The following is a 15,315-nucleotide window of genomic DNA, read 5'->3' on the forward strand; positions in this document are numbered from 1 at the left end:
AGGCGAGGCTTTCTCTAAGGCCCCGCCCACCCCGCCCAGCTACTGACTGCCTCGGGAGCGGATTTCCCCCTCAAACCACGCCCCTCACACGCTATTGGCCTGGCCCCTTTTAGGTGGCGCGGCTTTCCTACTTCGAGGAGCCTTTGGCCTAGTTCTCTCAGCAGAGCCAGGCTTTTTCAGGCCCCGCCTCCTCACCGCGCTATTGGTGGAGTCTTTTCCTGAAGGCGTGGCTTTCTCCTCAGGCCATTCCTTCGCCGCGCTATTGGCCTAGTCTTCTCCGAGGAGCGCAGCTTTCTCCCTCAGGCCCCGCCCCTACTGTCGTGTTTGCGGAGTCTTTTCCGGTAGGCGCGGTCTTCTCAGGCCCCGCCCTCGCCCCGTCGTATAAAAGCGACGCAACCGCGGGTCCCCCAGCGGTCTTCAGTCCTGCTGTCCCGCGTGTGAGTATCGGTAGTTCGAGCCTGCTTCGCTCGCAGTCACTAGCTCTTCCTTATCGCGGGTTCGAGCACCGGATCGGTCTGCTTTTGGGTTCGCGACCGTCACCTCAATGTTGTTCGATAAGGTGAAGGCGTTCGTGGTAGAGCTGGACGGGGCACACGCAGGCACGGAGCCCGTGTTCCACGGAGGCCAGGCCGTGGCGGGCCGAGTACTGTTGGAGCTTGCGGGCGCGGCACGCGTGGGCGCGCTCAGGCTGCGCGCTAGGGGCCGCGCGCGCGCGCACTGGACGGAGTCGCGCAGCGCGGGTTCCAGCACTGCTTATACTCAGAGTTACAGCGAGCGCGTGGAAGTCGTGAACCACCGCGCCACGCTGCTCGCGCCAGGTACGGGCTGGGGACCTTTTGGGGCGCACCGAGCATGCGATCCCCAGGCCCACGTCCGCTGAGCCCTGGGTCTTGTTCCTAGACTCGGGGGACATCGTCACGCTTCCCGCTGGACGCCACGAGTTCCCCTTCAGCTTCCAGCTGCCCATGTAAGCCCCGCTGTCGCCCTCTGGCTGGGCATCTAGGGTCCCCTCATCCCTGACTTCTCCGAACACCCTCCTGCATGACCTTCACCTCGATGTCTTCTGATAGTGACCCCCTGATCCCCACTCTTGCCACCCCAGCTCTCTGGTGACATCCTTCGAGGGCAAACACGGCAGCGTTCGCTATTCCATCAAAGCTATCCTGCACCGGCCATGGGTCCCTGCGCGCCGCGCCCGGAAGGTGTTCACTGTCATTGAACCTGTGGACATAAACACACCTGCCCTGCTGGCAAGTGGCTGCCCTGTGTGTGGGGGGAGGGGGGTCCAGCCTGGCTGCTTGACGCCTTTTAGATTTGAGTGTCTCAGGTGGCCTCTCTGAAACAGGGAGCCGAAAGTTAGTGGTGAATACAGAAGCCACTATAGCTAGGTACAAATTCTGAGGGTGCTCAACTGCTGTGTGCCTCTGGACAGGTGTCTTGCTCTTTCCCAGCCTCAGATACCCCGTTTGGAAAACAGGGTATGATTGGGCTTTTGTTTTTTGGTTTTTTTTTGGGGGGGGGGTTGGTTTTGTTTTTACTGGGTTTGGGTTTTGTTTTATTTCTTTTTCTTCTTTTAATTTTCAAACGGTCACTCTGTGTGTAGCTCTGGCTGGTCTGAGACTCACTGAGTAGATCAGGCTGGCCTCAAGCCAACAGAGATCGACCTGCTGGGACTAAAGATGTGTGCCACCACATCTAGTCTTGTTTTTATTTTTTATTCAGCTTTTGGCTTCTTAAGACAGGGTTACGCCGGGCGGTGGTGGCGCACGCCTTTAATCTCAGCACTTGGGAGGCAGAGACAGGCAGATTTCTGAGTTCGAGGCCAGCCTGGTCTACAGAGTGAGTTCCAGGACAGCCAGGGCTACACAGAGAAACCCTGTCTCAAAAAACCAAAACCAAAAGAAAAAAAAAAAAGACAGGGTTACATCTTTGGGGGTGTCTGATCAAAACTTACAACCCCCTTGTCTCAGCCTTTCCCTAAGACCAGGGTCTCCAAGTGCCCAGTGCCCAAAGTGACCCTTGGCATATCCATAGGAGCCCCAGGCTGGAGCCCGAGAGAAGGTGGCCCGATCCTGGTACTGCACCCGTGGCCTTGTGTCCCTTTCAGCCAAGATTGACCGAAAAGGCTACACTCCAGGTAACGGGGAGCTGTGTGCAGCCGGAGCAGAGATGGTCGGTAGCGGGGAAACTGAGGCAAGCTGCTGTCTGCTGCAGGAGAGGTCATCGCTATCTTTGCTGAGATTGACAATGGTTCCACGCGAGCTGTGCAGCCCCGCGCTGCCCTAGTACAGACACAGACCTTCATGGCCCGAGGTGCCCGCAAGCAGAAGCGTGCTGTGGTGGCCAGTGTAGACGGAGAGCCTGTGGGCGCCGGGCGCCGGGCGCTGTGGCCCGGTCGTGCGCTACGAATCCCCCCAGTGGGCCCGTCCATCTTGCACTGCCGTGTGCTCAGTGTGGACTACTCACTCAAGGTACCCCAGACTCCCCTACATTTATCCGCCAGACCAAGGGGGAGGGCACAGGTGGGCAGCAGCTCACTTCACCTCTGTTCCCTTCAGGTCTGTGTGGACATCCCAGGCTCTTCCAAGCTGCTGTTGGAGCTGCCACTGGTCATCGGCACCGTCCCCCTGCATCCTCTGGGCAGCCGCTCCGCTAGCGTAGGCAGCCGCACCAGTTTCCTGCAAGACTGGGGCCTGTGTACCCTGATGGAGCGGCCAGAGGGTGAGCTTAGCCAACTGATAAGGGATGTGGGCAGCAGAGCCCCGGCCAGGCCCTACTCTTTGTCCCCAGGGTCTCTATACAAGCAGGGACTCATCCCAGGTACCCATCAAACCAGCACACTGAGGGGGCGCTAAGGAGTCAGTTCAAGGCCAGCTTCCAGTACTTAATAATTCAGAAGCCAGCTTGGGCTTCAGGAGACCTGGACTTAAAAGCCAAGCCAAGCCAAGCCAAGCTGGGTGGTGGTGGCGCACGCCTTTAATCCCAGCACTTGGGAGGCAGAGGCAGGCAGATTTCTGAGTTCGAGGCCAGCCTGGTCTACAGAGTGAGTTCCAGGATAGCCAGGGCTACACAGAGAAACCCTGTCTCGAAAAACAAAAAAACAAAACAAACAAAAAACAAACAAACAAACAAAAAAAAGCCAAGCCAAAGCAGGGTGTGGAAAGACCAGCCTATAATACCAGTAAGCATCCAGACGACAGCCTTCTCTAACACCAGGATCAGAGGGCAGCGGGCAGCCTACTCTAACACCAAGATCCTGGCTCAAAAATGAAAAAAGAACCAGTAGCCAAAACTAAAGAGTCCAGGCTGCCAGCTGAGGTAGGAGGATTGCTACAAGTTGGATGTCACCCTGAACAAGTGAAGCTGTCCTCAGGGGAAAAGGGCTCCGGCTCAGTCGTAATGTCACAGCCAGGGCTCTCCCAGAGCTTCACTCTCTGTGTCTCCTTTCCAGCCCCGCCTGAGTACTCGGAGGCGGTGAGGGAGAGCCAGCTGGGAGCTCCGTCACAAGGCCTCTCCTCCCTCCTGCATGACCCGGGTGTGACCATGGAAGGGCCCTACTTTGCCTGTCTCCAGGAGTTCCGCTACCGCCCGCCTCCTCTGTACTCGGAGGTAAGCTGCCTGCATCCTCTTCAGTGGGCTGCTTGGTGATATGCTGATGGGGGCAAGGTGTGGTGACACAGGCCTGTTGTCCCAGTCCTTGGGAGGCTGAGGCAGGAGGATCATAGATCCAGATGACACCCTCCTCGGGACCCCTGACTGTTCTCTGAGCTGATCTGTAGGAGTTGGGTGGTGGGGCTCACTGTGGCTCACTGTGGCTCTGTCTGTCAGGAGGACCCTAACCCACCCTCAGAGGCTGTGAGGCCACGCTGCATGACCTGCTGACCCATGGTCGGCCCCTCGGTACCAGGTTCACAGTCTTTGGCCGCTGAAGTCCTGCCATCTGCTTTGGGAACACAGGGTTAGATGAGGTCGTGTGTCTTCCAACGTCGAACAGGATTCAGGAGCAGCATGGCTTCGTGGACAGTTCATCTTCTCAAAGCTTCTGGCTCTGCCTTTGATCACGAACGAGGCTATCAAGCAGTGCAAGGCTCCCCTAGAGGATTGTAGTCGGGAGAGATGATTCTAGGGGTGGACACTTCCAGTCTCATGGAACCAGAACCAGAACCAGCCAGAAGTCCAGAGGGGAGGCAGAAGGCTTCCAAAGGGCATTTTAGCTGAGGCTTTGATGTGTAAGCAGGAGCTCAGCAAGCAGACAAGCACAGAGGAAATGGTCAGAGCAGACAGCTCCCACCCTTTTTCTTCCTAGGGTCGGGAGCCCAGGTGTTTAGGTGTCTTAGATCCGGCCTCACTGTGAGGTTAGCAGGACAGAGGGCCCAGAGCCAGACACAAAGGGGAGGTCAGTGGGACCTGAGCGTCCAGGGTTTCTCACTTTTGAGGACTGGTGGCCCAGGTGAGCCCAGAGCTACAATTGTGATCTGCCATGTTCAAAACCTCAAGCCTCCTCAGGGATCAGGATCCTGACAGGGGCATCGCAGGGAGAACAGGCAGCTGGGCAATACCCCCCACCCCCCACCCCCCATCCCAGACCATTTCCACGGTCTGAAGAGTCGATCACTTTTGTATATTAAATACATAAATAAGTAAGTAAATAAATAAATAAAACAGAAGGAAGACAAAGGGCCGTCTTGTCATTTGTTCATGACAGCTGGACGCCAGTGCAGCTCTGACCCCTTCCTGGGAGGGTCACTGGGACCTGTCCCCGCCTCACCTGCTCCCTGTCCTGTCTGCTGTTTGTTTCTTTTTCCCCCTGAGTATTATGCTGAATATCTCTGCACTTGCAGGCAGTGCCCATGCAGGCCAGAGAGGCATCAAGTCCCTGTAGCAGGAGTTGACAGTGTGAGCCTTCATGGGTACTGGGGACAGAACCCAGGTCTTAACCTCTGCCCCCCTCTCTGGCAGGTCTGCTCTGTTTATATTCTTTTTTAAGTTTTAGAGTGACTTCCCCAGCCCTGGGTGTGGTACCTGGACGAGATCCCGGGATCCCCTTCCTGAAGCACAGCACATATGGCTGTCACCAGTGCATAAATACAGTTAAAAACTGGCTAAGCACGGAGGTTGAGGCAGGAGGATTTCAGTGAGCTCAAGGCCAGTCTGTGCTACCTAGTGAGATGGTAGCAATGAGAACTGATAATAATTAGACTCCATTAATCTATTATTTAATTTCATCACTGGTAAGCAGATGCAGGTGGATCTCTGGAAGTTCCAGCCCAGCCAGGGGAAAACAAAACTTAACTACAATTTTTGGTTTTTCAAGACAGGGTTTCTCTGTGTAGCCCCTGGCTGTCCTGGAACTCACTCTGTAGACCAGGCTGGCCTTGAACTCAGAAATCTGCCTGCCTCTGCCTCCCAAGTGCTGGGATTAAAGGTGTGCGCCACCACTGCCCGGCTTAACTACAATCTTAAGTGGCGTTGGCTGCCGAGCCCCAAGGTGAGGTGGGCTCCGTGGGTAGTGCAGATCCCTCTCTAGATCCCTGCACAGCCATTGGGTACTCGGGTGTCTAGGTTAGGGAGCCATCCTCACTACTGTGCCCCAAACCCAAACCCGCAGCCAAGGACATTGTGTCCCTACCACATGGGTGCCTGATCCCACTTCCAGGTGTGTTCCTGAGCCACACAGTATGTCCCAAAAGGGGACATTCAACAGTTCCAGGGCGATTCCCTCAGGCCAGGCTAGGCCAGCTGACAGCCTGACACCTGAGCCGGTGGCTTACAGAGGGTTTTAGGGTCAGGTGAGCACCTAGCAGGAAGGGGCTAGTTCAGTGGTCCTGGGACAGAGGAGAGGAGGGGGAGGGGCCAGGCGAGTTAGGGAGGCCCTTGCTGCTTCAGATCCCCTCCTCCCTCTCTCTCCTTTCTCTGCTGTCACCTATGACTACAGGACTGAAGGCGGGGATGGGGGGGGGCTCACCTCCACGAAACCCCCTTAATCTGACCAATGAGGGCTCAGTGTCAAACTCCAGGTCCCTCTCTGTCTCTCTGAACCCTGATGGTGTCCCTGATGCCTCTGAGCCCCAGGGTGACAGGCACGCAGGGCACAGACACTTGGCAGCTGGCCGGGCCGGGCGGCCGTTCAGGAATCTACCCACAGTCGCGGCTGCCCTCGCCATCTCTCGGCTGCTCCGGGCACATTCTGTCCAGAGCAGGGTGCCCTGGGGTGCCGGGGAGGGGGCTGCTGTCCTGCTGGGCTCCGGTTACAGGACACTCTGTCCCTGCCTCCTGGTCAGCACAACCTCCAGAGTCCCCTCCCGGCTCCTGAGGAAGCAGAGCAGTTCCAACCCCAGGGCCTTTACACCTCCACCACCATCAGTTCCCACTCCCCAGCCTCTAAACCTTGTTTATTTTTACTTTTGTTTGTTTTTGAGACAGTCTTGTGTAGCCCAGGCTGGCCTTGAACTCCTCCCTGATGCCCCTGCCTCCACCTGTCATGACAGGCATACACCATTTGTATTCCTTGGGTTGGGGGGGTTTTGCCCAGGCTACGTCAGCGCTCTGCCTACTGAGCCCCCCCCCCCCCCCCCCGCCTGATCCCTAGGCTTTGTTTATGATGTTGAGGAAAGTCCCCAAAAAAAGCTGAGGAGGAAGCAGTGACTCGTCCGGGTCGGGTGGTGCCAGCTGTGGCCAGTGGAGGAGGGGCATACAACCGGGAAAGAAGAGGGACATAAACAGGGCAATCCCTCTGCAGGGAAACTGTTCAGGGCTCCTCATAGCCATAATGGGCAGGGAGGGACATCAAGCTTTGTACACAAAACCCTGTCAGGATATGGGGTCCCCCCCAGCGAGACCCGCCCCATTCCCAGGCTCCATGTGACCATGGATCATCTGATCTGGCAGAGTCATTGATGTTGGCTCACAGGGTCCTAACAGACCCCATCAGACCTGGGGCTCAGCAGAGGCAATCCAATCCCATATACCTCTGTGACTAAGGCAGTTGGGCAGAGTCTCAGGGACACCTGGATGGGGACAAGGAGGGACAGAGTCCAGGCCGCACACAGTCAGGGTGGAGCCATGGGAAGAAGACGGGTCTGGAGGGTCCTGGAAAGAGGAGAGGACATTGGAGTTGGGGTTTGGTGGATGAAGAGGAGTTTGGGAAGGGTGTTCCAGCCACAGGGAAGAGCCTATACAGTGACATAGCAGACAGCAGTCAAAGATGCTGGGGCATCTTTGAATAGAATGGGGCTGAGGGGAAGTGGTCCTGGGAGCCCCCAGGAATGGAGCCACAGGTCAGGAAGATTTGGTACTTCCTCAGGTGTGAACCTGTGGCCCAGGGAGTAGGGCAGGTCAGGAGTCAGCTCTAGACTCTTGTCTTCCCTGAACAGGCAGTGGCCACTGTGGTCTCTTCCTCAGGTGCCGGCAGTCGGTGAGGAGGTTGCTGGGTTCAGGATCGGCTGAGGAGTGCCAGAGTCCTTTTCCAAGCACAAGCTGTTCCTTGCGTGGGCAAAACAAAAAGCAGATCTCAGGAGGAGCCCCAACCTGAGCGTTTGCCAGGTTGGCTCAGCTGGGTGTGGGCATTGTTGGTGACCCCCGCGCAAGGACTGAGCGGAGGCTGGCTTGTCACCATCCTGAGGAGCACAGGCCTGTGGTTCCTTGTGGCCATGCTGGTAGCTATGGTGGAGACAAGAGACAGGAGACCCCGCTGAACCCTAAACAAGGATCCCAACTTCAGTTTGGCCATGTCCCTTTCCAGGGCCGTCATCTTGACCACATCAAATGTGAACAGCTTCAGTCTGAAGCCATTTTGTCCTGATATCCTTAGAGTCCCACTTTCTCTCATATTACCCGGATGCTACATTCTTGTGGTAAACTTCTAGTCACTCTTCAAAACCCCTAAACTGAGCCTGGCCTCCTCTCTGCCTCTCCAGCCTGGTTCTGACCTCCCACCGGCTAAGGGTGTTTATATCTTGTTTGGGTCACTGTTCCTGTCATCCTGGCCAAGGCTGAGGTCTCTCAGGGGACCAGCACCACAGAAAAAGAAAGCTAGGACCATATTTCTAGAACATGACCAACATGGCTGGGTCCTACAGACGACCCACACCAGCTTCCACATAATTAGCTTTTTTTATTTGTGGAGGCAGGGGGCTTGCCTGGAGTTGAGTACATGGTTATTCTCCCTCAGCCTGTGGATTGCTGAGCTCGTGGCTCTGCCTGGGAGATGCCACAAAATCCAGCTCTTCCACCATCATGCCTGCAGGATGGCCCGACAGGAGCCCCATCCCAGCTGGAACTGGCAGCTGCCCCTGTGAGGACAGTGTTTACTAAGTATCGAGTGATACCAACATGTGACCAGACTGGGTCACAGCAGTCATGCTGTGGCAGGGGCAGCATAGCAGCCTGTGTTGATGGGGAAACCCAACCTGTCGCTGGCACGGCCTAGCCTGCTGCTGGCATGGCTCAGCCAGGTTGGCTGCCAGACACCAAGTCCAGATGGCTGAGGATGAGCAAGAAGGAGCTTATGGTGCCCTGCCTTCCTGGACTCGGCCTGTCTGCCAGCTGGCTGTGCCACCATGCCACACTTCCTCAGCCTTGATGAACCTAGCTTTCTTACTGAATGTAAAAGTGAGTAGAGGCTACCCCCTAAAAAACGCTGATGTCCCAGGTGGCTCCATTTCAGATGAACAGTGAAACTCTTTTTTTTTTTTCTTTCTTTTTTTGGGGGGGTGGGGGAGAGTCAAGGTGTGAGCTTACAGATGTGCCTCGGGGAGATAGCCTAGCTGTGGCCTAGCCTCTGCAATCCCAGGACCTTTTCACCCTCTGAGAACTTCCCATCAACAAGCAAGAAGGGGCCAGCCAGATGGCTCAGCAGGCAAAGGTGTCTGCAGCCAAGCCTGTTGACCTGAGTTCGATTCTTGGACCCCCATAGCAGAAGGAGAAACTGGCTCCTGCAAGCTGTTTGTTCTCTGACCCCACACAAAATAAATACATAGCAAAATAAATCTTGAAACATTCGGGAAGCAGCAGAAGCACACGAACGACTTAGACAAGTCCTGTCAAAGCAACCGGGTCCCAGGCAGGGAGCACATGCAAAGGTCCTGGGGTTGTACAGGCCAGATGGCTTGGGGCACAGGGGTTATGTTTCAGCCTCACTGGTCCTCTGGAGCTCAGTGATGGAAACCCAGGTTCCAGTCACAGAGCTAAAAAGAAAGAAAAGCCTCACGGCTTGGAAACTCGAGCAGGAGGCCAGCGCTTCTCCTTCACCTGCATAGCAACCGTGTCTGCCGGAGCGTGGGGCTGTGTGCAGAGCCGTCCAACAACCCGGCTCTTCTAGGAACGGAGCAGGGTGCCCAGCGGCGCCTTGGTTTTCTGTGGGCAAGACGAGTTCTCTGGCCTGTGTAAGGAGGGTGAGGAAGTCTGGGGCAAGAGGAGAGGCACACTTTCTCTCTTGTTTGTTTAAGGCTTTGCTACTTGTTTGTTTGTTTGAGATAAAGTCTCACAGAGCCAAGGCTAGCCTCAAACTCACAGAGATCCACCTGCTCTGTCTCCACAGTGCTGGGATTAATTAATGAATTTTATTGTTTTTATTACAACTGAGTCTCACTATTCATTAATTCTAGTTGGCCTCCAATTAATGGCAATCCTCCTGCCTCAGCTTTCCAAGTGTTCAGGCCCAAGTGCTGCCCACATGCTTAGCTGTGACAATCAGGCCTGGAGCCTGATTGAGCCTATTTTCCTGCCACCTGAGTCTATTTTAACTGGGGGTGGGGAGGCGGGGTGGGGGAGAGATGTGTGTCACTTTGGATAGACTGGGGCGATGAGTGCCACCAGGGAACAGTCTTAGTGTGGAACAGACTCCAGGTCAGGCTGCGGTGCTGTTCACAGAGATCCTGTCCCTTTTTTCGTGGCACTGCAGAGGACAGCTCACCGTCGTTCATACTGTCATTTTTGAAGCCGGATCTCCCCTGAACCCTGGGCTTAGCAGTTCAGCCAGAGCATGGAGCCGGGGTCCTCGTGCATCCATCTCCGGGGTGCTCCTCCAACAAGCCCCGGAGGCAATACTTGGGGTATAGATTGAGAGACACAGTGACTGTGGGGTCAGGCGGCGGCTCAGATGTGTCTTGTGACCCTGGCAGTGCGGGGGTGGGCGTGGGGGGGTGCAGTGTGTGTGTGTGTGTGTGTGTGTGTGTGTGTGTGTGTGTGTGTAGAGGGTGCTGGGGTCAGTGCCAGGGCGGCAGGCCGCATCAGCCGGGTCACTGCGGATCAGAACTAGTTCCTGGCTTCTACGCGGGTCTGGAATTTTCCAGGACTCTCAGAATGACCTGAGGTTCCCGGACCTGGGCCTGGCCGGGAGATGCCTAGTGCTGTCCCTGAGGCACAGGAACTCAGCGGACACGGAGGCTTACGGGAGCCTCACGGGAGTGGGGGGTCGGGGGATGCTCCTGCCCCGCGTGGATGCAGGGACCTGCATGGTCACCTCTCGGGGAGGGCACAGCTCTGCTTTGGAGTGTCTGGGGCGGGTGTTGCAGGGCTGTGGGAAACTGAGGACCCTGAAGCAATCTGGATGCTCACGAGTGAGAAAATGACGAGGAAGAAGAGACTTGACTTAATTAAAATATTAAAAAGTGTTTAAATTACGTTTTTATTTTATTTCTTTACTTTGTGGCAAGGCCCTCATGCTTGCTAGAGTCAGCTCTCCTTCCAGCGGGTGCCAGGGAGTGAACTCAGGTCCTCAGGATGGCAGAGAGCACTTGCTCAGCCATAGTGCCAACACTATCAGAAATATTCATCATCAGACTAGGAAGATGAAGGCACAGGCCTGTCATCTTAACACATGGGAGACTGAGGCAGGGGGATAGCTTTGAGTTCCAGACCAGAGAGCTACAGAGTGAGACCCCCCATCTCAAACGACAACAGCAAAGATTGGTGGGGTCTGCATCATAGCTGGAGATAGAGGTTGAAGGTCATCCTTGGCTATATAGTATGTTTTTTAGGCCAGCCTGGGCTACATAAGTAGACTTGTCTCAGCAACAGAAAAAGCCCTGTTTAAGCAGAGGGTGGTGCAGGGCCCAACACTTCTGGAGAAAAGTGAGGTGGTGAGACTGGTCCTACCAGACCCTGGGTGCAATTTCACAGCCTGTGGTTACATCAGAAAGATTGCCACAGGGAGGGGCTCATTGGCCAACATATTGGAATTCAGGGCCCACAGAGGCTCCCACCTAGCTCAGGAACTCCGCCCTAAGGTTGAGAGGGTCTTTCTCCAGAGAGAGAGGGGCCAACAGTGTTAGCACTCAGACGGCGGGCACTGAGCTCAAAGTGGTACTGTGTGGCCGGGTGCGAGGGCGCATGATCACCATCCCAGCAGAGGTAAGAGAATGATGAGTTTGAGGCAAGCCTGGGCTATTAGAGGGAGACTTTGTCTCAAAAAACTGAAGAAAAAAACAACAGATTAATGTGTATAAATTTGCCTACATTGAGGATAGGGGGGCCAAGGAGGCAGTGCAGGGATTCAAATGCCCGATGTACAGCGTCAGGACCCAAGTCTGAATCTCCAGCTAGGTGCAAGCTGGGAAGTGTGGTGCACAGCTTTAATCCAAGCACTCGGGAGGCAGAGGCAAGTGGATCTATGAGTTCAAGGCCAGCCTGGTCTAGAGAGTGAGTTACAGCACAGCCAGAGCTACACAGAAACCCTGTCTGGAAAAAATAAAATAAAATAAAATAAAATAAAATAAAATAAAATAAATATGAACACTCTGGTGTAGCTGTAACCTCAGCCCTTGGGGTAGACATAGGAGGGTCACAGATGTCAGCACTGTAGTTAGTAAGAGACACTGTCCCAAGCAACAAGATGGGCTGACAAGATGGCTCAGAGAGTAAAGGTGCTTGTTGCCAAGCCTTACTGTCTGAGTTTGATCCCCAGGACTGAAAGAACTGACTCTCGAAAGTCATCCTCTGCATATTACCCTCAAATAGATTAGTTAAAGTGCAGTAACAAACAGAGTCGGGGCAGCCAGGAAGACCCCAGATGCTGAGTCCTGGCTTCTGCTTGCCCACAGGCAGGTATGCAAGAACACACACAATGAAATGCATAAATAATTCTAAAAGTAATAGAATGTTTTGTTCTTCACACGATGCCTTGAGAAAAGTGAAAAGATAAAAAGTGCAAAGTAACATCACCTGCTGTTCCTCCCGATGGTAGGCAGGCGATCTTGTGTTTCATAATTCTGTGTATGCACGTGAGTGCAGAGGACAAAGGGGCCACAAGGGGGCGTCGGATCCCCTGGCACTGGAATTGAGGCTGTGAGCCGCACTGTGGGTGCTAGGAACTGACCCTGGCTCCTCTGCAAGAGGAGTCCCAAGGAATGAAGTCTGAGGCGGTGCTATGAGCCATAGCCTCCTCTTGCCCCTTGGCCATGGATGGGATCCTGAGAAAAGTGGGGCTGTGTGTATTTTCCATTTAAGACAGGTTTGTCAGGACAAGACTCCACCATAAGCCAGAGGACATCTGTTGTGTGTTAGGTTTCTGTCAACTTGACACAAGCTAGTTCTTTGGGAAGAGGAACATTGGTTGAGAAAATGCCTCCATCTGATTGGACTGTAAGCACGCCTGTGGGTACTTTCTTATTAGTGATTGATGGGGGAGGGCAGGGACCATTGTGGTGGGGCCATCCCTGGGCTGGTGATCCTGGGTTCTATAAGAAAGCAGGCTGAGCAAGCTATGGGGAGCAACCAGCATCCCTCCATGGCCTCTGCATCAGCTCCTGCCTCCAGGTTCCTGCCCCAGTCCTTCAGTAATGAACCGTGAGCTGAATAAACCCTTTCCTCCCCAGATTGCTTTTGGTCTTGGTGTTCATTACAGCCAGCGAAGGAATAGTATACAGTATACACAAAGGGCTCCCACACCCAAGGGAATATGGTGAAATGCAGCTGCCACAGACCCGAGGCTCTGGAGGAGATCACAAACATCACTCAGATTCCTCCCACATGACTGACAAAAGTTCCAAAATCAGCGCTCTGAGGTGTGTCCCCATGCATCCACTCAGGACATGCACACAGTGGGGGAGGCTTCAGAAACCTGCAACCCCTTGAGTCCCCAGAGAGAAAGGTGCAAGGGACAGGAGCACATGCTATCTCTTCAGGCCTAAGGACCTGCCAAGCCACGGGGTGGCTGCGACTTGTGGTGGGAGGGGAGCTGGAGCCACAGCCCTACCGGCTTAGGCCGCTGAAGGCTTCTGCCAAGGTTGGGTCCAGCTTAGGCTACATAGTGGGTTCCAGGTCAGCCTGGGTAATAAGAGACAGCAGTGTGCAGGGACCCCAGCTGAGCACCTGAGGTCCCACCCTGTCCAACACCTGCCCCTGTCCCTGTACCATGACCTGGTGCCCTGTTTCCTCCAGTACACGGTGACAGAGCCAACCTCCCCCGCCCGCCCCAGGCAGTATGATCTGGTATGCCATCTGCAAATTGATACCAGCCTCCAGCCACCTGTGAAACCGGCTGCCACTGCCTCCGCCCTTGAGACTGTCCCCAGGCAGGCTGCATGGGGGAGTGGCGGATGTGGTGGGTTAGCAGGAGTAGCTCAGCCTCAGTTTCTCCACCTGTGAACTCTCTGAAGCCCACACAAGTCTCCCTGCTGCTCTCAGGGAGGAGACCCAACCTCACACACCTGCCCTGTGGTCATGCCTACAGGTCTCCTACCCCAGGGCCTCCCACTTACTCAGCCTTCAGGAAAGCTGCCTCCTCCAGGAAGCCCTCTTTGGCTCCTGACCCTCAGAGCCCCCCACTGTCTGATTGTGATGACCTGTGGAGTAGAGGGTGCCAAGCCTCACCTGCTCTTCAGATGTGCAGTACTTAAACCCCAACTGTATGCAGGAGCTAAATATGCCATAGGTGGAAAGTTTTCAGAGTCCATATATTGGGGACATGTGACAGAGAAGGGCATTGGAATTACACCCAGGATGGGCAGGAGGCAGGGAAACAGGAGGATGTTAACAGAAATTAAAGATACCAGGAAACAAGACCCATGAGAAAGTGCTGAGGCAGGAGCATGCTTGAGTTGTTTGGGGAGTGTTAGGAAGCTGAGGAGGATGGGGGTAGAGAGCTCGGCACTGGGTCGTGGCTGGTGTGAGTCCCAGGGAACAGTCATCAGAGCTGGAGAAGGGACCATAGTTTTGTGGGTCGATGACATAGGAAGCAAAGACCAAGGCTGAGAGAATCCATAAGCTGCCTGAGTCCTCTCTCTGAGATGCATGTTGACTGACTGTATGACCTCTTCCCTGAGGGCCCACCTGGAAAGCACCTGGCTCTGAGAAGGGACGTCACTGTCTTCCTTTCACAGGAAGGGTCCAGTGCTGGGCCAGCCCATGGCAGGGGCAATGACCAGACAGATCCCAGCCAGACAGGGCAGGACTAAGCAACGACCTCCACCTCCACGGAACTTCAGTGGGGAGCAAGCCAGCCTCCTCCCTCACTCCCTGTTTTATTCCGTGCCTGGGCCACCACACATGGTGCTGGGGACAGTGGCTCTGAGAGGCTGTGGGCTACGGGAGGTTCCAGAAGCCCTGACATGGCTGCTGAGATTCAACTTTGATGACGCAGGAGGCTCCAAGGGCAGAGAGGCTGTGGGGTGGGGGCGGGGGCTGTGGGGTGTGGGGTGGGGGCGGGGCTGTGGGTGGAGGCGGGGCTGTGGCTCAGGGAGCAACCTGTGTAAAGGGTCAGTCTGTCATCTCAGCTCCTGCCTAGAATCCCCCAGTGAGGGGCTGGGGGCCTGACTCGGGTGGGTTTCTACTTCTGGTGAAACAAGATCCTGGGTTCCATGCAGCCAGGAACGCAGAGCCGCCCGAGCCCTCATTAGCACAGGAGCAGAGAAACAAAGTGTTTTCTAGGCGCACAGTGGAATAGTACTCAGCTATGAAAAGGAAAGAGGCACTAACACGTGTTAAAAAACCTCAAAACTACAATGCATGTGATTGAGGACCTCAGCCCAGACTCTGGTGAGTGACACCTGTGTCCTGCTGTCCGGATCAGGCCCAGCGACTCAGAAGCAGCTCATGGGGACAGACACTTTGGCATTTGGTATGGAATGTTCTGGAATTAGTCAGAAGTGCTGCGTGCACACCAAGTGAATCCAAATGTCACCGAATTGTGCGCTTTTAAATGGGCAACCTGAAGAAAAATGGGGTGCGGAGGGCAACTCGTGGTGTGTATGATTTAAAATCAAACGGTGACAGGCAGAGTCAGGCGGCCATTGCTGGCAAAACGTTGGGCACCTGGCTCAGGCAGTGACCCCGGGGGCTGCTCTGTGCAGGTCATGGATGGCACATGTTCCCTAG

At 55.0% G+C, this 15,315-nt stretch overlaps 1 protein-coding gene across 1 annotated transcript; it reads left to right on the plus strand.

The window, feature by feature from the left end:
* Positions 1–371: 371 nt before the first annotated feature.
* Positions 372–4,677, plus strand: Arrdc2 (arrestin domain containing 2). The gene is made up of 8 exons (XM_034519847.2): positions 372–818; positions 901–967; positions 1,103–1,250; positions 2,035–2,137; positions 2,215–2,471; positions 2,559–2,721; positions 3,452–3,609; positions 3,829–4,677. The coding sequence occupies exons 1-8, from the start codon at positions 545–547 to the stop codon at positions 3,880–3,882; spliced, it is 1,224 nt and encodes a 407-aa protein (XP_034375738.1). The 5' UTR covers positions 372–544; the 3' UTR covers positions 3,883–4,677.
* Positions 4,678–15,315: the final 10,638 nt, after the last annotated feature.

The sequence above is a fragment of the Arvicanthis niloticus genome, chromosome 16, assembly GCF_011762505.2.
Source record: "Arvicanthis niloticus isolate mArvNil1 chromosome 16, mArvNil1.pat.X, whole genome shotgun sequence".
Lineage (NCBI taxonomy): Eukaryota > Metazoa > Chordata > Mammalia > Rodentia > Muridae > Arvicanthis > Arvicanthis niloticus.